The 26,724-nt window shown below is 43.3% G+C and overlaps 1 protein-coding gene across 1 annotated transcript in view; it reads left to right on the top strand.

The window, feature by feature from the left end:
* Positions 1–26,724, top strand: part of LOC144799011 (mucin-3A-like) — a 265,324-nt gene that overhangs the window by 155,768 nt on the left and 82,832 nt on the right. The window contains exon 7 of the mRNA XM_078670161.1: positions 5,161–5,220. Coding sequence (XP_078526287.1) covers positions 5,161–5,220 — 60 coding nt within the window. The remainder of the gene's footprint in view (positions 1–5,160; positions 5,221–26,724) is intronic.

The following is a 26,724-nucleotide window of genomic DNA, read 5'->3' as shown; positions in this document are numbered from 1 at the left end:
CTTGTTGCATGGAGTATCGAATTTCCAGCCGTGATTTTTCTACGTAGTTTTGATTCTACTCTGCCCTTATTGATGTATAATTGTACGTCCAAGAACTCAATAGACAGGTTACTAATCTGTACCGTAAACTCAAGATTTAATTTGTTCATGTTGATATGATTTACAAAAGAGGTGGCACTTTCCTTCGATCCCCTCCAAACAATACACGCATCATATATAAAACGCCATCAACTTATTAAATGATTGTTCCAAACCTGACTATATTTTACCTTGAGGACTTGCTTCTCCCACCAGCCCACGTGTAAGCACGCGTAACTGGGGGAGAAGGAGGCTCCCATAGCTACTCTCCTCATTTTTAAAAAAATTTCCTGGTCAAAAAGAAAATAGTTGTTTGTTAAACATAACTGAATCATTTCAATTAGCATTTGATTGTGATCATAAAAACCAATCGACCTTTTGCTCAGAAAGTGCTCTACTGCCTTTAAGCCATCATCATGTTTTATACTTGTATATGATGATGTAATATCCATAGCAATGAATAGATAATCCTCCTTCCAAACCAAATTGTATACTTTTTGAGAAAATCCCTTTATCTTTAATATTAGATGGTAAATTTGTTACAAAACCCTGTAGGTAATAATCCACATACTGCGAGATGTTCTCAAACTGTCTATTTCTTCTGGATACAATAGGTCGCCCTGGTATAGGAGTCATCCCTTTATGCACTTTTGGAATTAAGTACATTACCGATACCACCACGAATCCATTGTTGAGTACATAAAATTAATCTTTTGTGATGAACCCTTTTCACTTCCATTGAGTCAAATTGTCCTTGACTACATTTTTAACAGTTCGTAGATCCTGATGAAGGGCCTTTCTATAACATGATGTGTCATCCAAATGTTTATCTGCCTCTTTAAGATAGTCTTTCCACTGCCACAGAACCACATTCCCTCCTTTTCCCGCTTTATTTACAATAATCTTGTTGTTGTTACTGAGTGTTTTCATTAGATCAGAGAATTGCCTTTCCCGATGTTTCCATTTTCTTTGTTAAGGTTGACTATGCGGTTCAGTTTTCTGTTCATTGAACACAACTACAGCATCCCATGCCATAATAGGGACGAATGTCAACACTGGCTTGAATGGACTTTCCAATGATTTAGCTATATTAATACCCACTCTGTTCATTGCTTCTTGAGTTGATATCTGCACATTATGAGTCCTATCCTCATTTTCAAGTGCTTGAAGTGCCTTCAATGTAACCACATCCTAAGCTTGCAGAATGGTTTGTTCAGGAGTGTCAATTACTGTATGTTATTTAGGTGGCTAATTTGTCACATTCTTTAGTTTGAAAAATGTCGCTAGTTTTATTAATTTCCTTATGAACCTGAACACATCAGTCCTAGACTAATTATAAATAAAAATGCTTTCTGGGCAGAAAGTCAAACCTAGGGATAACAGCTGTATCTCTGCTTTCATTAGCTGAATCTCTGTTAAATTTATGACCGTATTATCATTAGATTTTACTTTCACCTCCACTTTCTGACTTGTGCGCTTTTGTTGGTGTTTGTTCCTTGATTTCCTCCTCTCCCATTTTCTTTGGTATGTGCGCCTCCTTGCTTGTGTTGGGGATTCCGAGGACGCAAAGTTTGCCTGTGATCCTGTATTAAAACTTTGACTTCTTTCCTTAGCCTAAATTTTGCTGTCTCCATATATTTGTTGCCTCTTACTGTCTCATAGCCATCTTCTGAATTTGTTCCACTCTGTACGGAGCTGAGCTCAGAGGTTGATGTACCCTTATTAAGGTGAGCACCACTCACCATATTACGATTCGCTGCTAAAGAACTTGTTTGTCTTTTGGTAGTGTTAAACATTTTAGAACATGTAAAAACTCGCCCTGTTTCATAGTCATTGTTATCCCTTGCAAATTTGAAGGCTTGTTTTTTTTGTCCTCCTCATGGTTCTTTAAACAATCAACTATATCTTTGAGGATTTTTGCAATCAAATCCTTCTAGTCCAATCCATCAAGTACACCATTGATGCGTTCAATCTCCTTTATTGTTGTTTCAAAGTCAATTTCAGCATATTTGATCAAGGCAGTACCAGTCCCATTGATGCCTCTAAGTTGTTCTCTCCCCAATCTTTTAGCATTAAGGGATTAGGGTTCTCAAAGCAGGGCGCTATCATCATGCATAATCCTCTGGGCACTCTTCCTGCGTTACGATACTTCTCCAGGGATTTTTTCTCCAACCACTTTGTTAATTCAGTTTTCATGTGTTTTTCTGGTGCCATTGATAATGCCTCCACATTGTTAATACAAGTATTTTCACCCGATATTGAATCACTTGACTCATTCGTAACTTCTGGGAGATTTAAAAATAATGCTTCCGCTGTAAGTTCCCTATCACGCGGTGCGTCATCTACGGACATGTTGAATAAAGTGATTGGATCACTAAATACACTCTGGTGCTTCCGTGACTTTTCTGCACCAGTTACTGCCAGTCACCAGTAGGTATTTATAGTTATGACGAAAGTTTCCATAGGAAAAACGTTTTTTGGTTTGCCAATAACTTTTGTGCCACTTGCAATTTCGTGAAAACATTTAAAAAAATGATTTTATGCCGTGGTGGGGCCCAGAGGGAGCTCAAGACGATAGTTTGGGGGTCAGGGTATTCCTACCCTGCCCCCTTTTCAGTCCCAAGATGGCTGCCAACACTTCATGATTGAAGTGTTGGCAGCCAATCAGAGCTGTACATTTCCCGGCACAAGCTCGTCTTTTTCACGAAATATCCGCAGTCAGAGATATCACTATATTTTTCTTATTAAATTTCTCCACAACTACTGAACAGATTTGCACCAAATAATAAAAGGAACAATCTGCATAACAATACCTATTTTCTTTCTGCCAAATTTGTAGTTCCATTGATTGGTTCAGAATCAGCCGCGGTCGGTACTTACCTGCAAACCTCCATTATCCATACATTACTAACCCCCACCCTGCTCCTCCCCCTGCCCACGTCACCGCCCCGGCAGGTACTCCCCTACCGACTGCGGCTGTTCAGAATGTAGACATGTTAACAGGTTCCTATGAGAATTAACATTTCAAATGCACCATTTTTTCAACCCCATGTTTCTCAGACCCTGATTCCGGAATACCCCTGAAACTTTCATGTGCAACAAGAATCACTAGAGCACTTTTGGGGGGAAATTTCATGAAGAGTCATCAAACAGCACCAAAGTTATAGGCAGGTCATAAAATGCTTTTCCTATAATATAACTACCTACTGTAGACCGCCAGTAGGTTTTATATATCCAAGCCGCCTCGCGTACTGCCGCAAGATGGAACCGCAGTCCAGATTTCTTTCAACAATTCATTAATCAAGACAGGCGAGTTTCGACCTTTCCAGTCTTCGTCTGGGTCAGTTAATACAGCAAGACAGCCAACAAGTATTTTGTGCACATTCGCACTTCTTGAGGGCTGTTAGGCACAGAAATCATATATCAATATTCACCACCTTAAAATTATAACAAAAGTAAATCAGGATAACTAAATAAACACTCCACAAGGTTTGTATAACCTATAGATTAAACTCCTGTTTCATATGAATTATGAATCCAGATGCAGAGAAATATTGCTTGTACATGCTGTGAAAAAATAATATGTTAATTATTGCGCCACATGTACTACAATTACATAAACATGCATTCGGAGAGACAACATTTATAAAAGTACTGAGAGACATAGTATATGATAATTTCAATTATCATACACATTTCTGTTGTAAACCTCTGTATGTATAGTTTGCATAAAGAAATACATTATTCTCAAAGTTGACATAATCTAATTGAAATTCATAACATACTATTCTTATTCATATTCTTAAACTTTCCATTCTGTAATCTTTGTCCCAAAGAAGTTAGGGCAAGACTAATCATTTCCCTTGCAAATTTTCACTTTCACCTCCCTATGGTCTATACAGTATGTTTCTATTTGGTTCACTTTAACTTTTTATAAGGTAAGTATTTACCTTTCAGATCAATCTACTTAATTCATCCTCATCACTCTTGCCTCCTCAATCTTCTTCAATCAATGTTGTCTGCTTGGTTAGCACCCACTACAATGAATGGACAGAAATGGGCAATGTAACTTTAACTGTGGATCTATACGATAGGCCAAAACATTTCTGTTTCTTGGCCTTAATGGCCTTTACTAAAGTTAATCCGTACTCACTTATGTCAGCACAGTATTTACCCCATACTAATTCAGCAATTCATAGCGAAAATGGCTGAAATGTACCTTCCACAATAAGCGCATTGGAAAATGAAATGACAACCTGGAGAAAATTTTTAATATATGCCAGTTCATTTAGACAAAATTGTCTTGAGATGTATTTTATACGTATTACTCTATTTTTTATACTTCTATTTTAAATCCTCACCTGTAATGGATTTTTAAAGTGTTGCTACACTGAACTCCGCGAAGTGCTGAAAAAACACTGCTGTGCTACACCGAGTTCTGCGAGCGGCGGAGTCCGGTACATCGTGCTGTTCGTGCTGATTTTTAGCACCAGGGGTTTCTCCCACTATGTAAAATCAGCACCAATAGCATCACGTGGAGCACCAGAGGGAGCTGCCACATTCTGCCACTCAACGAGATTTTCTTCCAGAGTGGCAGCGTCCTCAATGAGAGTAGTAGTTTCCTCAATGCGAGAGGTAGTGACCTCCCGCGACCATCGGCGTTCAGAAATATTGCTGGGAGGTAGGCTAGTGTTCGATTTCTCTTGCTCACCATGTTAAGGTTGGCAAGCCGCGCACGGTAAAAACACTTCGCTTAACGTCACTTCACAGAGTTTTCACAAAACTCTGCACTCTGTGCAGAGTGGGCAACACTTCGCAAACTCCACCCGCCGAGTGGAATTCTTCACCCACCCCTATCCATAACTCCACTTTAAATAAGTTTTTCATTTAATCTTTGAGTTTTTTATACATTTATTATGGTGTTATAACCAAAGCTAACCATAACTTCACATTATTCTTTGCTTTCACTGAATATATTTTTCTGTGAGTACTTACGAGCTGAAAAAGATAGTTTGATCCCTGAAAAATGAGTAAGCTTGAAAAGCCTGAAAATCTATTAATTGCATTATTTTTCTCTCTTAGATACTATTTGCTTATCTAATTCAACTAATGTCAGCGAAGTTGTTCCACCTACAGAGACTGGTAAGTGAATAAAATAACTTATTTTCTACCTAAAGAAAAAAATGCACAAGACCGTGCTAGTACTAGTAGTTCTTAAACACCCTCTGTCAGACTGATGGAATATCCAGCTCTGTCAGGTCCAAAGACTGGAGTAAACTTTTCCACCACTCAAATGTATGTATAATCTAGTGGTCGGGTGTCCATATCGTACCACCAACATCATGGTCACCTAACAAATAAGAACGTATTTGGATGAGGTTACTAATTGCAATGTGTTAAAGACAGGATTGTATCAGTGCAACACCATACTGCTCACTAGGTTTAGATGGGTGGATATAAAAAACCCTGAGCCATTTTCTAGGCTGGAAGAACTAGAAATATTGTGGCGTTTTCTGTTTTGCTTATGCATAGAAGTCAGGTGTATATTTTCAGAAGTACATGTCTTGTCTATTGCAATCAGTCTGGGACTCATGTTTGAATGATTCAGTTTTGGCTATTTGGATCCTCGGCTTTTGGCATTTCTTCAATTTGGCTATTAGGGGTGGAATGAGATGTGGAGGGAGTTCATGAACATTTTGCAATTTCTTGCTTTTATGGCAAGACCAGGGGCTTGCATTATGCATGATGTCTCTTTAATACTACACTACAACAGTAGCGTAAACGCATAGTATAAGTAATGTTATAAAACACTTGCTCATCTCTCCATTCCATCATTCTAGCTCTTTTTAAGACTACTTCTAGACAGCTTTATATGTTTTTCTTGTTTCTCTGTTAGTAGGAATTCCTATGGCCAGGGTGAGAGAGGTGTCTGCCTGTTGTGGAAATAATGTAGAAATGATGCAGCAATGAATTCGGTGAAGCATATTATGAATCATTTTAATAATAATACCTACATTTCTGATTCAGGGAGCACTCACTCCCTTGGTGGTATGGTGGCTTGTCTTTATGAAAAGACTTTGGTGATATTGCAGTTTCAAGTGTGTGGATAATTTAATTTGGAAACTAGCCATTCCTGTAAGGCAATTACTTTTTAAATCAACTGTCCACACGTGTGTGTCAATGAGGCAAGCACAGGGCTGAATGCACGAGACAAGGATGTCATTTTTGTAAACTGATGAAAATGAACAGCCTGATGATGATGAAGTTGGCAACTCCCACAATAATAGTGACGTTTCTGACTCCAAAGTTTTGTAGGAATATATCAGGTTTTATTACAACATGTCTAATGGCATAGGCTGATTACTTGCTAGCTCTGTTTCATAATAAAATACACGAGTCAAATGTCATATCATCTATTTATTTTAATTTATTAAAGAGGGCATGCCCCCTCAAGGGATCATGAAACCGCTTAAAACACACAACTGTCATCACTGAAATCTGAAGGTTTACTATGGGTAGCAATACAAGTGCCCCAGTACTGGACCCGGTTTCCCTCCCCACAGAATTACCAATACACTGAGCATTGGTTAATCCAAGTAGAGGGCTAGAGGGAAATCATAGGATACTATGAGGTTTACCCTCATGATTTACCAGGAAAATTGTGAACACCACATCGATTACTCGCAGCAATTACTTTGCTCTCCCCGGGGTTTCACCAGCATAAAAGTTTCTGGGTGAAACACACATAAGCCTTGAAATGATCCTTGAAGAAAATATTTTTTTTGTCATGCACAGATGGATTTGTGACTATATTGTAGTGTGGTTAATGTGTACCCATGGAGTATATTGTATAAGAATGTGTTTAGTTTTGTCCTCAATATATACATTTTGTTCTGCATCAATACAAATATTTTGTACAATTGATTATAGTTCATTTATGGGATAATTTTGCAATACTTCGTATAGCTCCTCTACTAGATGGTAACAAACCTTTTTGACATAACACTCACTAGGAGATGTGGCCTAGTAGCCAGTGTTGTTCACTTTGGAGCTTGTGAACCCAGGTTGGAATCCCAACTTTGGAACTTGACTCAACAATTGCGATTGCTTAAATGCAATGCAGGAAGCACCCAAGTTGTGCGATTTGGTTTAAGAAATCACAAATTACCACCAACTTCAAGTTGGTGGTAATTCCGATTTCTTTGAAAAAATTCACTTTTTTGCATTTTACAAAGTGCCATGTGGCGCATATACATGCCCCTAGGGCACTCATACATGTTTCAGGGGTGCAACAGGGTATCCTTTTGACACCCCTGCACCCTTGAAATTACATTCGCAATTTGCGAGTACCTAATGGGTACTCACAAATTGCGAATGTCTTCGCATTCATTCCTATGGACCTCTAGGCCCATAGGAATGAATAGGAAGGTATTCCTTAATTGCGATTCACAATTTGCGAGTGGCAATTAAGGAATATGTAGGAATCACAATTATTATTGCGATTCCTACATACATTGCATTTTGCCCTTAATAGCGATTCGCAACAAATCGCTATTAAGGAATTGCAAAAAGATGTTTAAATACATATGCCCCTTTTTTCCTCGACCCCACTTCACGGAACACCTCACAATGTTCCAGAAAGGAGCAGTGATGAATGAACATTTGTTTTGGAAAGTATCAGGAAGATTGGTCGAACTAGACCAAAGTTACTTACCAACCAAAAAACGATCCGTTTATAGAAAAGCTGACTTAACTAGGAAATATATATATATATATATATATATATATATATATATATATATATATATATATATATATATATATATATATATATATATATATATATATATTCACTGAAAAAACCATAGGTTTCAGGCCTTATATAGTTAGGAATTAGTATTTAAAAAAATCTTTGAAATTCACTGAAAAAACCATAGGTTTCATGAGTTATATAGTTAGGAATTATTTTTTAAAAAACCTTTGAAATTCACTCAAAAAACTATAAGTGTTAGTGGTGTTATAGTTAGCTGGACATTTTACTCATACAAAACCAATGAAATTGCTCCTATATAGTTAGTTGTACTAACTATATTTCGCGCACCTGCAATCCACTGCTGATGATGTCACATATTAGATCATTCATGACATGGTCAGTGACATCACTGATGACATCTCAAATGACATCACTGATGACATCACTGATGACATCATCCAGTGAATGTGGTTTGCTTCGTTATTTAAATATGCATTATATATATAGCAATTTACATTAAGGAATGAGAGGATATATATAAATAAATATTTGGATGGAGGATTTAGTAGCAGTGTAATTGACTGTTTACTTGAACAATTTATAATGTCTCTCTAAATATAGTGGATAGTGACTAAACTGTGTGAATATCTGTATCACTTATGTCAGTTGTTGTTTAAACTGATTCTACAGTTGGTTACTAGCTATGTGAAAGTCTATATTAGTTATTGATTAGTTAACTGAGTATTTGTATGGGAGTGTGAAAGTGTGTGTGGTTCGGTGGGGGGTGTGTGACTGTCCAAAGATGTGTGAATAGTTGATTCAGTAGATTTATGAAATTAAAACTACATGTTCTAACAGTTTGGGTGAGGGAATCTCTTTATGGGTGTGGTGATGAGCAAATATATTTCTCAAAGGTACAGGTCCAACAAACTAGAAAAATAAAAGGCAGTGTATGTGTCAGTTGTTGTATATAAATAAGTATACATAAGACACAATGATTGTGTAAGTGACTGTATGGATAACTGTATACTTGTAATAATGATTTTATAATTCACTAAGTATGACTTACTATCTAAATGAATAGAAGAAGTGGTGTTTGTATAAGTGTTTTGCTAAGTAAATATGTAAGTATGATCCATTGTTTGCATAAGGGAGTAGGATGACTTCATATGTGAATAGGATGCGTGCTGTTGTTTAATGTCGATATAGATGTATAAGTATTTTAGATAGTGTTCTATTGTTCATTGACAGCATGTATGAGTGAATCCATAGGTAAGTGATTAGATATGTGTATACATCTATGAATCACTGAGTGGATTTTTAGATACTTGTATTGCTGTGACAATGGATTTAAATATGATACTCTGTATTTTACAAACAGTGATGAAAAATTGTAATAGTGTATGAAAAGGTGTATGTGATTGTCACGTGGATGATGTCATCAGTGATGTCATCAGTGATGTCATTTGAGTTGTCATCAGTGATGCCACTGACCATGTCATGAATGATCTAATATGTGACATCATCAGCAGTGGATTGCGGGTGCTCGAAATATAGTTAGTACAACTAACTATATAGGAGCAATTTCATTGGTTTTGTATGAGTAAAATGTCCAGTTAACTATAACACCACTAAAACGTATAGTTTTTTGAGTGAATTTCAAAGGTTTTTTAAAAACTAATTCCTAACTATATAACTCCTGAAACCTATGTTTTTTTCAGTGAATTTCAAAGTTGGTTTTTAAATGCTAATTCCTAACTATATAAGGCCTGAAACCTATGGTTTTTTCAGTGAATTTCAAAGGTTTTTTAAATGCTGATTCCTAACTATATAAGGCCTGAAACCTATGGGTTTTCAGTGAATTTCAAAGGTTTTTTAAATGCTAATTCCTAACTATATAAGGCCTGAAACCTATGTTTTTTTCAGTGAATTTCAAAGGTTTTTTAAATGCTAATTCCTAACTATATAAGGCCTGAAACCTATGGTTTTTTCAGTGTTTTTAAAAAAAAAACTGATTGGTTAACTGGCTTATTAAGTGTATCTTAGTGAATACATATATTAGCGAGTAATGTTTGAATATTTAAATATATGCATGAGTTATGTAATATGTGACGTCATCAGCAGTGCATTGCAGACGTGCAAGTTATAGTGAGTCTAACTAACTATAACGTGGGAATTTCAATGGTTTTATGCGAGTAAAATTTCCAGCTAACTATAACTGGTGTGAAACCTATGGTTTTTTCAGTGAATTTCAAAGGTTTTTTGAATGCTAATTCCTAACTATAACTGGTGTGTAACCTATGGTTTTTTCAGTGAATATATATATATATATATATATATATATATAAAATTTCTATGGCAAAATGAAACCTCTCATTTTGTTCCTTTTCAAATTAAATGTGTTAGACCTGTCTGCCCTTGGGTAGCCCCTCCTATTAATTATTTATTTTGTCCCCTTTCTGGCCCCTCAAACCTTTCTTTTTGTCTTTTTGGGTCCGCTGGATTTTTTTTGCGGTGTTGGCTAGGGGTTAGATGCTCTTTGGCCCTTGTAGTCCTTTTCCCTGAGGCCTAGGTGCCTCTTCTGACTAGATTTGTAAGACCCACAAAATGGTCGCCTTCAACTGCCATAACTGAAATTCCAAGCACCAGGCCCATAGGATAATATAGGAAAGGTCTAGAACCTTCTGGTCAGTTCCAGTGGTCTTTGACCTGCCTATAAAAGGGCCAGGGGGTGAGCGGCCATTTTAGAGTGATCGGAGGAGCTGGGGTTAAGCCTGGTGAGGAGTAAAGCAGCAGTGTAGGGAGGAAGGCGCACAGTTAAGGATTAGATCGGCTCGCGGGCCGACTGTGCTACCGTGTTAGAGGGTCTCCCTAACTGATGACTGAGCCCTACCAACACTGGGTCTGATTTAGCTCCAAACATCGGGCTGTGTTCCAGTGAGGAAACGGGACTGGTATTGTCTCCCACCCTTTCGGGACCCAGCTTGAACTGTCTCCAGACTCTCCGGAAGCGTGGGGTCGAGTAGCATGAGCACCCCCAGCCCGAGGAATTTGTCTTACCTCACGGAGGTCAGGGTGACCGATTTCCCTGCCACGGGGTTACTGTCCCTCCTTCTTTGAGGCCGTTAGTGAGGTTTATTGTGAAGGACCGCTTTGAGTCAGCTGGCGATCTTGCCTTAAGGAGCCTACGCGACGGCCAGGGAGGCAGGTAAGTGTTAACCCGGAAGGAAGGGGCGGAGAGCAAGGAAGGCCAGACTGCGTTCGCTCCCTCCCCTTTCTGACGCCGGAGGAGTGGGCGGGACGCAGTGCCGACTGCATCACGGAAGGAGTCGCGGTTTGGCTTCGATCCTGTCAGCGGTGCGTAACCAACAGCGCCTCATCCGAAGACACCCCCGAGCCTTGGTATCGTGGTGAGAAGTGAGAGAGAGGCTGCGTAGCCTGACCGGGGCGAGTCTGCAGAGCACCCGGTAAGACTGTGTCAGTGAGGCGCGTAGCGACACCACCTGTAGGGAGGGGCAAGGCCTCGCTGTTATTGACCAGAGCAAGGTGGAGGTCCTCCAAACAAAGACACCGGGAGGTCTTAACACACATGAGGAATTGGCTGTACATTTGGGAGATTAGGTAGCTGTGTAAAGGATATGTGAACAATAGACCAGTAGTAGATGGTTATGACATGGATTATTGATTACGGACAGTATATGACCACTGAGGGACAGGATTAGATAGAGGTTGACATGGCGTATGCCCATCCAGGGCGGTATAATGATTACAGTGGAAGTAATACTTCCGAAGGGCCCATCTGTGGGCTGGAAGGTGACTTCGATTTTGATCTCGTAAAAAGGGCAATATGATAGATATTGAGAGACCAAAACAATGTATATAATGTAAAATTACATGCCAACCCTATATGTTTTCATGTTTTCAATCTAATGAAATGTGATCATTTGCATGTTCCAAGATGGCGACCATGAATTAATCTGGTGTCCGTTAACAATGTCCATGATGAAGTGAACATAAAAAACGGCCGTTTCGGCACCGCCATGTCACCATCGATAAAGGCGAATGCCGAAACGCGTCTGGACACCGTGAGCTCTTTAATAAATCTTTTGAGCTCGCCACCCCGAGTGCTTGTCTTCTTTGCGGGGAGTACCGCAGGAATCTTGGAGCGATAATATTGCGGAGGGCACCATCCGCGGGGGAGCACCCGCCCGTGAGTGCAAGGACTCGGTGCAAACTTGGGAGCAATGATATATATATATATATTACCTACTGGCGGTCGCCAGTAGGTATATATAGTTAGGATTTTTTCTCTATGGGATTTTTGAAAATTCTATGTCTAATAACTTTGGCGTTTGTGGACGTAATTGGCTGAAATTTTCAGGAAAATGGCACATTTTGTTTCTGAGCAGCCCTTAAAAATTTGGGGGGGGGTTCGTCAAGGGGGGGCTGAGAAAAAAGGGGGGTCCCAAAACGTGTTTTTAACATTGAGTTTTCCATAGGGCGGTTGGCCTCACTTTTAGCCCGAACGGCTGAATGGATTTGCACGAAACTTGGCAAAATTGTAGGGACTGGTAGCCCGATGTGCCTTTTGTAGGTCTCAATATATGTGCTACAGTGGATTTTGAGAAATTAACGTTTAAAAAAAGATATATATCTGTAACAGCGGACCGGGCAGCGCTCCAGGACGCGTACTTTTCGCGCAACGGAGCTTTGTGAAGCGAAGCTGATTGGTTCTCCGGCGTCTGTCAACATTCCAAACAGTCCGTAGCGGACGCCATCTTGTCTCTCGGTAGGATCGAGAGACAAGAGGAGGCCAAAGCGAAGGGGCAAATGACCATAAGGGGGAATAGTAGATCCTCGCTGACCCCCTAGGTTTGATGTGGAGGTTTTAAAAGGGCCCCGCGGGGCAAAAAAAAAAAATAATAATAATAATCGAACGGCTGAATGGATTTGCACGAAACTTGGCAAAATTGTAGGGACTGGTAGCCCGATGTGCCTTTGCTAGGTCTCAATATATGTGCTTCAGTGGATTTTGAGAAATTAACGTTCAAAAAAAGATATATATCTGTAACAGCGCACCGCTTCGCGTACTTTTCGCGTTACGGAGCTTTGCGAAGCGAAGCTGATTGGCTCTCCGGTGTCTGTAAACATTCCAAACAGTCCGTAGCGGCCGCCATCTTGTCTCTCTGTAGGATCGAGAGACAAGAGGAGGCCAAAGCGAAGGGGCAAATGACCATAAGGGGGCATAGTAGATCCTCGCTGACCCCCTAGGTTTGATGTGGAGGTTTTAAAAGGGCCCCGCGGGGCAAAAAAAAAATAATAATAATAATAATCGAACGGCTGAATGGATTTGCACGAAACTTGGTAAAATATTAGGGACTGGTAGCCCGATGTGCCTTTGCTAGGTCTCAATATATGTGCTTCAGTGCATTTTGAGAAATTAACGTTCAAAAACAAGATATATATCTGTAACAGCGCTCCGCTTCGCGGAGATAAAATTATATCTGTATTACCTAGCTGTTGCTAACACCAGTTAGCGACGGCTAGTAGGAGATAGCGACCTTCTTGGGCCCCACTTTACATGTGAGTGATATTTATCACTAATGACATGCAAAGTGGGCATGCCAAGATGTTAGCGACTGGAAACAGTCGCTAACATCGCTATCTCCTATTATCAACTTTTGGAAATATTCGAGATAAGCGCGAATATCTCCAAAAAGTAACAGCTGCCCTGAGCAGTTCTTAGCCATGTTATCCAATGGGAGGTGGATAACATGGCTAAGAGCATTAGCTCGGTAATGCATGAATATCGCTGAGTTTTCAGCGATATTAATGCATTGCGGTCGTTTTTTATCGTATTTGCGATAAACCTTGATAATAGCAAGGTTTATCTGCGATAATTTCTGACGGTAAAACAATCTTTGCAATGCATCGTTAGGGATAAATATTGCTTAACTTTGGTAATATGCCCCAACGTCTGTTAACGTTCGATTCGAAGGAAATCAGGAAGTGTTGAAAAACATTGTCTGCGCCATCTTGTCTTTTTTCAAATGCCACACTTTTGTCGTGCACGGCAGCCATTTTAGATGCCTTGACCAGACCCACTCTGTGCACGCTGTCGATCCTTAGCATGGCTCCCCACCCTCGCAAGCATCTCACCCAGGCAGTGGTCACCCCCGCTCTCTGTCTTATGCATGGGTAATAAACCTCCCCCCATCTGCGCTGCTCTTCCCTGAGAATCACACCCTGTGCCCGCCCGACACCTCCCTTTCGCCCTATTCACTACCGCACCCTCTGACACTCCTTTTCCTCTGTGTCCGATTGTCCAGGCTGGTCCTAGGGTATCAGCTAGCCCTGCAGATGTAGTTTATGGCCACAGCTGTAAAGAATCACCCCTCTTCAAAGGAGTTATAGTAGATCAAGGCCCACACTCGATGAGATCCGTCACAGCAGAAGCGTTGCTATTATCTGAAAACCATCCTGTATTGTGATTGGGGAGGGGACCGAGCGTGAAGCGGAAGATTCCAGGGATGACTCTTTGTACATCAAAGTTTTTACAATTATGTGTCACATTAAAAATATATAGCACTCCGACAAAGTAGTAAGATTATAAAACTTTAATAATTTATAAATATATACAAGAAAACAAAAATAGTAATAACATATAAACATTTTTAGGGAAAAACAACAAAGTAGCGGTCGGCTGAGCGAATAGTCCCAACGCAGCACAACGTCCAGATTTCCGGCGTGGGGCGTCGCGGGGGGTGGGTCATCAGTAGCAAACTGTTGTGCGAATAGTTCCAAGGCAGCAGAACGCGCCGAAATCTAGATGACACGAAAGTGATGTCTAGTAAGTTGCCACCCAGCAAATAACGGCGTGGGGCATCGCGGGGGGTGGGTCATCAGTAGCAAACTGTTGTGCGAATAGTTCCAAGGCAGCAGAACGATGGCACCAAGGTGATGTCCAGTAAGTTGCCGCACTGGTTTTGGTATCCTACAATGCTGCTCCGAATAACGGCGTGGGGCACCCCGGGGGAGGCGGCGTGAACGGGCCTCTCCAGGTGGAGTGTCATCTGTTGTAGTGGGGCGCCCCTTTACCGTTTCAGTTGCCATTCCGTCCGTTTTTGGTCCACTGTGTCAAAAGCCGCAATTCAGCTGAGTTGCGTCCACTCTTGCGGTGCAGCGATAGGCGGCTGTCACAGGACTCTCAAAATGGCGGCAGGCTCTTTCCTTTTTGGGCCTGGTCCACTGAAATGGCCCTGGGACACCTTGGAAATCGGACGCTTGTCTGCTAGGTCTTGGACCCCATTCTCGAAAGCGTCCCCTCCGCCTTGAGAATTCATCAAAAGTTTTGGGGGCCCCGACTCCTGCAGGCTTCTGGTGGGGAGCGGCTGCCATGATTGCTCGCGGAATGACCACGACGGAGCTATGAGATGGTGGTGCTCTCATGCTGACGCCAGCTTCAGTCTGAAACATCCAGAAACAAGGTGGGGCTTTCATCGTTTGGGAAATAAAAAAAGTTTTCATCCAATGAAAAGTGTTGTTTTTAGGTCATATGATCAAGCCTTCCATCATTAGGAAACCAAAAGTAAAATGAACCAATGAAAAGTTTTATAAACAAGTCACATGACCTGTTATGCGGCATAGGGTATAAAATGCGGAGAAAATACGTTGGCACGTGAGGCGGCGTCAGTAGCGGACCGATGTGCGAATAGGCCGAAGGCAATACAACGCGCCAAGATCCGATGGCACCGAGGTGGTGTCCAGCAAGTTGCAGCACTGGTGTGGCCATCCTACAATGCTGAAAGTCAGCGTGGGGCGCCCCGTTGGCCTGTGAGTTTGCGTCAGTAGCGGACCGATGTGCGAATAGGCCGAAGGCAGCACAACGCGCCAAGATCCGGATGGCACCGAGGTGGTGTCTAGTAAGTTGCCGCACTGGTGTGGCCATCCAACAATGCTGAAAGTCGGCGTGGGGCGCCCCGTTGGCCTGTGAGTTTGCGTCAGTAGCGGACCGATGTGCGAATAGGCCGAAGGCAGCACAACGCGCCAAGATCCGGATGGCACCGAGGTGGTGTCTAGTAAGTTGCCGCACTGGTGTGGCCATCCTACAATGCTGAAAGTCGGCGTGGGGCGCCCCGTTGGCCTGTGAGATGGCGTCAGTAGCGGACCGATGTGTGAATGGGGCCGAAGGCAGTGCAACAATATTTTCGGAATAGAAGACAGCACTAGGCGCTGAGATGCCAAGATCCGGATGGCACCGAGGTGGTGTGTAGCAAGTTGCCGCACTGGTGTGGCCATCCTACAATGCTGAAAGTCGGCGTGGGGCGCCCCGTTGGCCTGTGAGTTTGCGTCAGTAGCGGACCGATGTGCGAATGGGGCCAAAGGCAGCGCAACAATAGTTTCTGACTGACACCACAAGGCGCTGAGATGCCAAGATCCGGATGGCACCGAGGTGGTGTCATAGTTGAGAGTTCTGAGCAGCGGTTGTAACACTGTCTGAAGCTTATTTGCAGCTGCTGCAGCTTCACTACGCGTCAAGATCCGGATGGCACCGAGGTGGTGTCTAGTAAGGTGCACTGGTGTGGCCATCCTACAATGCTGAAAGTCGGCGTGGGGCGCCCCGTTGGCCTGTGAGTTTGCGTCAGTAGCGGACCGATGTGCGAATAGGCCGAAGGCAGCACAACGCGCCAAGATCCGGATGGCACCGAGGTGGTGTCTAGTAAGTTGTCGCACTTCTGTGGCCATCCTACAATGTTGAAAGTCGGCGTGGGGCGCCCCGTTGGCCTGTGAGATGGCGTCAGTAGCGGACCGATGTGCGAATGGGGCCAAAGGCAGCGCAACAATATTTTCTGATTTGAAGACACCACAAGGCGCTGAGATGCCAAGATCCGGATGGCACCGAGGTGGTGTCTAGCAAGTTGTGGCACTGGTGTGGCCATCGTACAATGGTAAAAGTCGGCGTGGGGCGCCCTGTTGGCCTGTGAGATGGTGTCAGTAGCGGACTGATGTGCGAATGGGGCCAAAGGCAGCGCAACAATATTTTCTGACTGACACCACAAGGCGCTGAGATGCCAAGATCCGGATGGCACCGAGGTGATGTCTAAGTTGCGGACTGATGTGCGAATGGGGCCAAAGGCAGCGTAACAATATTTTTTGTATGGAAGATACCACTAGGCGTTGAGATGCCAAGATTCGGATGGCACCGAGGTGATGTCTAGCAAGTTGCTGTACTGGTGTGGTCATCCTACAATGCTGAAACTCGGCGTGGGTCGCCCCATTAGCCTGTGAGATGGCGTCAGTAGCGGACCGATGTGCGAATAGGCCGAAGGCAGCACAACGCGCCAACCCGGATGTCACCGTGGTGGTTTCATAGTTGAGAGGCACTTCATCTGCAGTGGGGCGCCGAGATCCGGATGGCACCGAGGTGATGTCTAGCAAGTTGCTGTACTGGTGTGGTCATTCTACTGTGGAAAAGTAAATTTTGCCATGTTCTGTGTCCCTACGTGTCATCCATCATATGTTATGTGTGCATGATTAAATATGCATATGCATTCCCTATGTTCGATTAATGACGCAATTACAGTTGTGTCCACCTCTAGTATGCCAGTTTCCAGTTCTCGTGAATACTACGAATATCAGGCCTATGTAAAGCTACGTTGCCACGTTTCTCAGTGTGCACGTTATTCTATTGAAAAGTCCCCGTTTTTAGGCCTCAAAAGGGCCCGGACACCAGATTCAGCTCCTGTCTCCTGAAGCCTCGCTGAGGAGCGATACAGCCCCCACCTGTATCCTCGACCCTTCACTTACTTCCTGCCTCGCAGTGCCCGGCTCACCCTGGCTCTGCCTCTGAGTCTGCCAAGAATATGTTATGATTCCAGTTATCAGTTCAGTCCTCCTTCTCTGCATTCCTAAAGCTACTGAATCGCATCGATAGTTTCCGTCATTGTCTAGCCTTCACGTCTCCACGTTAGAGAAATACTGCATTTAATGGTCATTTAATATTCTTCATCACGCACTACATGTAGAATAATGCATGGTCCAGTCTTAGAATCAAGTTAGCCTTTCCCCTCCTGACTTCTAGTTTATATCAACATGTTCTCTAAACATCAGATACTAGATGCTGTTTAGGTACATGTCGCCCTGACTCTCCAGACTTCAGTCTCTGCTCCTAGCACAGAGTTCATAGCCCCCAGCTTCTCCTAGTAACACGTCATTGCTAGTTTGCGCGCACCATCAGGTTAGAGGTCCCGGCTCCTCAGGTAGCCCCCTCCATGGTTTCCGCCCCATTCATGACATATTCTGTTACGTTTGCATCACATGTCTATGTATACGCCCTGTTACACCTCTTTTCACCCTTATCTTTCGCGACTGCTACGCGTCACGCCTTTTGCTCCACCCACTGCTACGCCTATTGCAATGTAATGCTATGTGTTTGCGTTATGTATATATGCTCATGCACTGTTATTAAAAAGTTACTTCCCCTTGTCCTGATCCTGACCCCGGCAGCGCTGCTGGGCCTTGCCATCCTATTCCTGTATTTGCTGTATTAAACCTGCAAAACTCCTACTACCTCGAATCTTGACTCTTATTTATTGAGCTATCTGTTATTCATTTATTCATTCAAAAATAGGGTATTATTTATTTATTTACCACATAATGGCGCCCGAATAGGGACTTGCCCTTTCCCCACGCGTCGGTGAAGCCACGCCGACCCCCTGACCCTCTGCAGTCGTGACGGAACTCTTCTGCGCACCGGCAGATATTTCTGCTTCAAGTATCCCTCAGGCCCACGGAGGAGACGGAGGAGGCGGTCCAGCATCCAGACGAGACGGTGGAGGAACGCGGCGAGTCCCGACCAGAGCCCAAGCCGAGAGTCCAAGGTCCGAGGTATCCGGAGGCCCACCTGTAACAGAAGTCCGAAGTTCGTCCGTCCGGCGTCCAAGCAGTCCCGTCCAGTCTGAGGCCTTCCGTTCTTGCTGCCCGGTGAGTACCGTTACTGGGGTAGTATCTAGACAGGGTCAATTTAATTGACTCTGGTCCGTGGGTTGGTGGTACACAGACCCACAAACGAAGTGTCCACTTCGGTGGATGCGGGTCCTGACGTGTCTCTTTATGAGACCGGTAAGTTTCGTACTGTTTCAGCAGTGCACCTAGTTTCTGTTCCAGTCAGTTCTGTTCTCGAGGAAATTCATGTATTCTGTGTTCCGTATTCCAGGTAGTATTCTGTTCGAACTGTTATTTTTAAATGTTCTTCATGTATTTTAATGTCGTGGTATGAATGGGGAATAAGTATCGTGTTCATTGTGTATTGTATTGTGTCTAGATTACAGTCCAGTCATGCCCTTGTTTTCTAAGTTACGTCAGTTAAAAACTAGAAAGGGTCTGCTGGTAGCAGCAGTTCCAGTTCCGCCTAGGGACAGTCCAGGTCATTTTATGTATCAGAAGCATGGCATAAGCGCCATTTTGTATCTAGACTTATGGGTAGATTATACCAAACAGTTAGAAGAAAAGTATAGATGGCCCGTATCGGGTACATGGGATGCCGAGTGCATCATGCGAGTAGAAGAGGCATTATGGAAAAAGAAAGCCAGACAGTCACAGAAAGATGCCATCGAGTTATGGCGCAAAGAAGCTCATAAAAGAACTGAAAAAGAAATCAGAAAGTCAGAATTAAGTAGAGAATCCTTAGAACGAGCACAAGAAAAAGAACTAATCGAGATAGGTGAACAAGTCAAAGCCGAACAGTCAGACAGACAGAGGCATGCCCTTATTAGGGGTATGTATCCTCTCCTTGCCGAGGGCTTGCCAAAAGCGACCCCAGAGGCATCCAGTAATTTCTCGCCACCATTAGTTCCGACCAAGCTACGTCACAAACAGACCGCAGCTGATATTTTTATTTCGTCCTATTTGGACGACACAGTCCCAGAATATGCAAATCCTGTTCGCGCTCCGCCAGTCCCTGTAAATCAGGCACTTCCCGCTCCTCCAGACACCGGAGTACCTGTTACGGTACCCCCGGTCCAGCCCGCCATACAAGTCCAGCCTACATTTCCATTTCCCACTCTGCCAGGACGAAGAGCCTCAGTAGACGACTCTAGTTTAGGGGCCGCAGGGGGAGGTACTCCTCAAACCCCGCCGCCACACAAGCGTTTAACGACAGCCGAATTACATATGCAAGCATCACAGCGTACGCCCAGACATCAGACTGTAGCAGAAATAAGAAAATCCCTTACCGAATGCGGCTATGATCCAGTCCCAGGCGAGGATAATATGGTTTTATATTCATTCCGCGTAAGAAAGGTGACCGAGTATCTAGTCACCTTACCGAATATGAAAGAAGATCTAGACAGAATATATCGCTTCATCCGTACAGGGGATGATCCAGAAAGCATTGGCGAGGCCATGTCTCAAAGGAAAGCTGAGACCCAGCTCATGATATTAAAGTTTCTGATCAATTGTCTAATAAGAGAACAAGATTACCCGTCTAAAGATCCGGCTGAAATGAAAACCCTGACAAGGTGGAGTGATAATATAGCCGAGGGTAAGCACAAGACCGTCGGTGCTATGGAGAGTATGTACAAGAAAATCCGTAAAGAAATAATAAAGTTACACGAACAGCGTAAAGCAGCACAAGTAAGCGAGAAAGAAAGTAACTCTGATCCTGAAGAGTTAGACGACGAGAATCCCGACAGAATAGCGTATGTAGGAAAATCTAGATTTCCAGATCGCCATCTACGCCTAGAACACAAGTCTATTTTTCATCATCCAGCACCAGAACAAGGTTCTCTAGAACAAGTGTTTCAAGCTACCGATCACATTCTGAAATCACGAATCGGTTACAGTGAGTTGAGTACCATGCATGAACAAGAACTAGCCCGATCAGCAGTCCGATGGATTACTGATTCTACCACTTTTCCAGACGAAATAGTGGCACAAATGTTTCTGAAAATGCCCCCAGCCGAACAACGACTGGCGGGTATGTATATGATTCAGCACCTCATTACATTGTATGAGGGTCAGCACTCTGATCCAGGCCCGTTACATGATATCCTGAACGAGTTACTTCAGTATAGATGGAAAGGTTTAGGTACCGACTTAATTAGTGTCATTCTAGAACAGCGTCACAAATATAGAACGTTTCTGAACCCGCATTTCGTTCATGTCTCACCCCCAGAAAGTAAACCATTTTACATAGAGAGACAGAATCCGTTACGAGAAGTCCACCCAGTTAGAGGAACGGGTGGCGAACTAGAACGAGTGTTTGTTTACACTCCGATTACAAAGATGGAACTCCTAGAGATGAAGAAATTAATTCCCTGTCATGATAAAGATCCAGCAGGGTTCCATAGAGAATTAAAAGACATGCTCCGTATGGGAGAATACACGTATCCAGATATAATTAAAATGTTAAAGGTTCTGCTGCCCGCAGGGGTGTATGAAAAGCTCAAGGAAAAAGAATGGGAGGTGGGAGAGAAAAAGATCGATTGGGCAGTTCTAGAAGCTGAAGACAAGGCACGAGTACCAGGTACCGGTCTTGGAGCGAAATGTAAAGAATTACCAGAATTATTAATACAAGTTTTACCTAGATTATTGACAACTAGAAAAGAAGACTGGGATGCAATCTCAGCCTGTAAACAGAAACAAGACGAAGATATTAGTGATTTTTATTCCAGATTTGAGAAATGTTTTAGCATCAACAGTGGCCTCAAGACAAGTAGTGAGTCATACCCTCACCTTTTTGTTACTAAATTAGTCGAGAATTCAAGTCCACAAATTAAAAATCGAGTTTTGAAAGTCGAAAGTACCTGGCAAGCTAATACCCCGTCCCAGATGTTGCAGATGCTCCAATACCACCAGAATAGGATCAGGGAAGAACAAGAACACGAGAGAAAACGTATGAAAGACACAAAAATGAAAGTACTAGTTGCACAATCTGTTCCTCAAGACAGTCAGAAGAGGGGCCCAAATCAAGCCAGTCATCCTGCAGCTCCCGTTAAAGGGAACTGCAATTATTGTAAACAGCCAGGTCATTTTATAAACGAGTGTGCAGTCCTGAAACACAACATAGCTACTGGTAAGACTAAAGAAAGACCACGTCCGCCTAGACAAGAACAAGTTTCACAGACTCCTCAGCCACAGAATACACCACAGACAGTTACCGCACCGCAGCCTATTGCTGCAACACAGCACGTTACACAGCAGATGTACCAGTATGCACAGTCTGAGTATCCAGAGTATCAGCAGTATTCATGAAACAGCCTAGAGAGGGAGGTAGGCTTGCCTCTCATCGAGATACCTGTAGATCAAGAAGGTCCCTATGTTCACAGTCAAGTATTAGGGAAAGACAGAAAGTTTTTGATTGATACGGGGGCAAGTAGGACCACAATTAGTCACGCCGAAGTTCCAGGGGCTCCGCTCTCAGGCTCAAGAAATGTTTCCCTTGGATTTTCAGGAAAACCCATTGTAAATGAAATATCAAAGCCAGTTACTCTAGAAGTAGGTCCATTGTCCCGCACTACTGATCTGTTACTTACTAAGTCATGTCCAGAAAACCTATTAGGCATTAATACACTGAAAGAGTTAGGTGCAGTTATATGCTGTTCCCCAGAGGGAATACGATTGTTCCTACGTGACTTTAAGGGTCACTATGTATTACGAGATTTTGATCCCAGATTGTCTAATGTTCCGCAGCATCTATGGGCGCAAGGTCCAACTGATGTTGGTTATATGCAAATCACACCCTATCGTGTGACTCTCAAGCCAGGTGTGGTGTTACCACGAATCAGACAGTACAGATTGCCACCTGAGGCTGTAGCAGCCTTATCCAAAATTATTGACAAGCTCATGGCTCAAGGAGTGGTTGTAGAAACTGACTCCAATGTATGCAATTCCCTGATCATTCCAGTCATGAAACGTACTGATCCAAATGCACCCCCAGTATATCGATTAGTGATTGACCTACGAGAACTTAATAAATGTATTATTCCTCAGTACCCAGTCGTTCCAGATATCTCTTCCCTATTGACAGCCATTGATTCCGAAGCCACGTTCTTTACTGTAATCGACCTCAAGAACGCGTTTTTCAGTGTCCCTATTCATCCAGACAGCCAGTTCCTTTTCGGATTTTGTTTAAATGGAAGGAGCTATATGTTCACACGCGCTCCTCAAGGTTTCACAGAAAGCCCTAGCATTTACAGTCAAGCACTTAAAAGACAACTAGACAACATTCACATGCCAACTGACACTGCCCTGCTCCAGTATGTCGATGATCTCCTGATCACAGCCCGTTCTGAACGTGCTTGCGAGCGAGCATCCCTTACAGTCTTGTATTTCCTAGCCGAGATGGGGCACAAGGTGTCCCCTTCTAAGCTTCAATTCTGTGTCCAGCAAGTGGTCTACTTAGGACACTTACTGTCCAAGAGGGGTAGGCAGTTGACACCAGACCGTATCCAGTTAATAGCGAGTCTTCCTCAGCCCAAGACCCAGAAGGAGGTACGTGCTTTTATCGGCCTTACTTCTTACTGCAGACAATGGATTCCTCAGTATGCATTTCTAGCCAAGCCACTGATACAGTTAACGACACAGGAGGCAGCCGTATCGACTGTCCTCCCTTGGACATCTGAACATACACTTAGTTTCAATGAGTTAAAGAAAGCCCTATGCCAAGCTCCAGTTCTAGCTACACCGAACTACAGTAAGCCTTTTACACTTTTCGTCACTGAACGCGAAGGTACAGCATTATCTGTTCTCACACAAGATCAAGCAGGACAATACAAGCCCTGTGCTTATTTTTCGAGCACATTAGATCCTGTAGCCCAGGCTCTGCCTGCGTGCCTCAAGTCAGTTGCAGCCACAGCCCTAGCTATCAGACAAAGTGATTCCATAGTCTTAGGACACTCCTTGACAGTACAAGTTCCACATTCCGTGGAAGTTCTTTTAAACCGAACACAAACTCAGCACTTGACAATTGCACGTTTAACAGGTTATGAATTGACACTGTTCCAGCCACACATAGAAATCAGACGCTGCAACATCCTGAACCCTGCTACACTGTTACCATCAGTTACTCCGAATTCTGCCACACATGACTGCGTGGAAGTAGTTAACATTACGACAAAGCCAAGACAAGATCTGACAGATATTCCGTTACCAGACCCCGACCTGACACTTTATGTGGATGGTTCATGTATGAGAACAAGTACAGGAGAACTAGTCGCCGCGTATGCAGTGACTACTGACACTGAAGTTATTGAAACACACCGTATTGACACCCTGTCCGCTCAAGCAGCAGAGCTAGTTGCTCTGACACAAGCCTGCATACACGCCAAGAACTTGAAAGTTAATGTTTACACAGATTCACGCTACGCATTTGGAGTTGTACACGACTTCGGAGTGCTCTGGCAGGAGAGAAGTTTCATGACTTCTCATGGAACCAAGATTCAGCATGGTCTCCTTATTCAAGCTCTGTTAGATGCCATACATTTACCGACATCTATCGCTATCATGAAGTGCAAAGCACATACGAAAGTTACTGACACCATTTCTCAAGGTAACGATCTAGCAGATCGCACAGCCAAGCTTACAACACAGACTCTAGACATTCCAGTTAACATGACACACACTCCAGATCCGATTACATGTATGACAGTTAAAGACCCTACACAAGATGTCATAGACATACAGTTACATGCTACTCCCGAAGAAATCAAGAAATGGTCCGAACAAGGAGGGGTCCAGACAGATCAAGGATGGTTAACGAAGGGTAGAGCCACATGGTTTCTCCCCGACTCTATGGTTCAAGTCATTATTAATACCGCACATAGTCCAGCACATTTAGGAGAAAAAGCTATGTTAGACAGTATCCAGAACATCTGGTTCAACAAGCATTTACGAGCTGCAGCCAAACAGAAAGTCCGTACCTGTATGATATGTTGCCAGTTTAATCCAGGTAAAAGTGTCCCGGTGGAACAAGGTGGATTCCAGCCCCCTGACCACCCTTTTGAAGTCCTCCAGATGGATTATATTCAGATGGAACGATGTCGAGGTTTCAAGTATGTCCTTGTAGTTGTATGCGCTTTGTCCAGGTGGACAGAAGCATATCCAGTCCCAGATTACACAGCCGCGACCACTGCCAAGCAGTTGGTTCGTGAGTTCTTCCCCCGTTATGGACTCCCTAGAGTCGTATATTCTGACAACGGCCAGCCATTCTCATCTGAGTTAATGAAGCATGTTTCCCTTTTGTTGGGGTACCAGTGGAAGTTTCATTGTGTACGCCATCCTGAAGCAGCCGGTCTCGTAGAGAGACATAACCAGACTCTGAAAATCCGTATTGCAAAAGTATGTAAAGAGAAAGGTGTGGACTGGCTAGTAGCTCTGCCAGTCGCTTTATTTTATATGCGCATGGTCGCACATTCCAGATCAGGTCTGTCCCCGTATGAGGTCGTTTTCGGCCGCCCCCCTAACATGTGGGGTACTCCTAGACCCCGAAGTATTACCGATGTTTCAAGTAATATGCTGACAGATTACCTAGCTTCCTTGATGTCTGCCCTCAACTCTTGTCGTTCACAGGTTGCCGCCGCATTTCCAGACAATACCGAGGTGGCACCGCATGAAATCGTTCCAGGATCCATGGTCTTGGTCCGCAATTTTGACCGCTCAAGTCCGCTGGAGCCACGCTGGAAGGAGCCCCGACAGGTCCTCCTCGCCACCCGTACAGCCGTGAAGTTGGAGGGTCGCAAAGGCTGGGTGCACCTTTCACATATAAAGAAGTTTTATGGACTGAAACCCGTCTCAAAGAACATTTCCCAGGATTTGAAGGATTGCCAAAATATTGTTCTCAAGGACTGTCCCGCAAAAGACATTGCTACAAACCCTCCCCTGTTAGAGAAAACTCCGCAACAGGAGTATAAGTTGAAACTCCGGTCTAGTAAAATAAGTCAGCCAGTTTGATTGTCTAAGTCCTCCCCTAGGTGAAACGGTTAGACTGTTTCTGACATGTATAAAATAGACCCCCATAGTGAGAGAGTTAGTCAAAACTCAATTCGATGTATCGTTTTTCTATGTTTCATATTGTTTCTCAGCATTATGATTTCCTGCACCAGTTATGCATTTTTCTTGTATTTCCCAGTTCTTCATGTAAATAAGTCTGCTAATGCTACAGTAGAGCACACGTTTAGTGATCTGCCTCCTCATGAACTCTCTTACCGCCTCGCTATGAAAAATAATTCTTTCATCCGCATGTTACATTACTCACATCAGACCAGCAATGCCACTAATTGTTGGGTGTGTGGTCGACTCCCCCCTTTCTAGATACCGAAGGGAGTTCTGCCACTTTTTCCTTATCCATTTTCACATAATGGTTCGTGTGGAGCATGGTCCACGTTAACGTCATCCTCAACAGATATGTCTTTTCTTAACAGTACATGTTTTCCAGACAAGCAAGGTCTCCCCCACAGAACCGGGTTAGATCTAGAAAATGAAGTGTATAATTTAGGTAACTATTCTTCGAATTTCATGGTCCTGAATGTTCAGTCTGATACTACTCCAGACTTACCTGCTATTTCAGTACTACCAGTTAAAGGCGAATTATGTGTCCGAAATAATGGTTCCGTACATGTAGGACATAGTGATTGTACTACTATTGTCAAGTATAGTGACAGTGGGAAATCCATTTTCAAAGCTTCACGTCATTCTTATTTTATTTGTGGTCAAACTGCATATGTTCGTCTGCCCCTCGATTGGGAGGGAACCTGTTACATTGCCTTCCTACTGCCACCAGTTTTCCTAGCCCCATCTGATTATCATAGAAACACACATCTAGTACACATTAGACATAGAAGGGAGTCCCCAATTGTCGATTATACTGAAACTGCTCTAGAACAGTATACAGATTT

This window comes from Lissotriton helveticus, chromosome 12 (assembly GCF_964261635.1).
Source record: "Lissotriton helveticus chromosome 12, aLisHel1.1, whole genome shotgun sequence".
Lineage (NCBI taxonomy): Eukaryota > Metazoa > Chordata > Amphibia > Caudata > Salamandridae > Lissotriton > Lissotriton helveticus.
The sequence above is the reverse complement of the archived record's forward strand: the minus strand, read 5'-3'. Positions and strand labels throughout refer to the sequence as shown.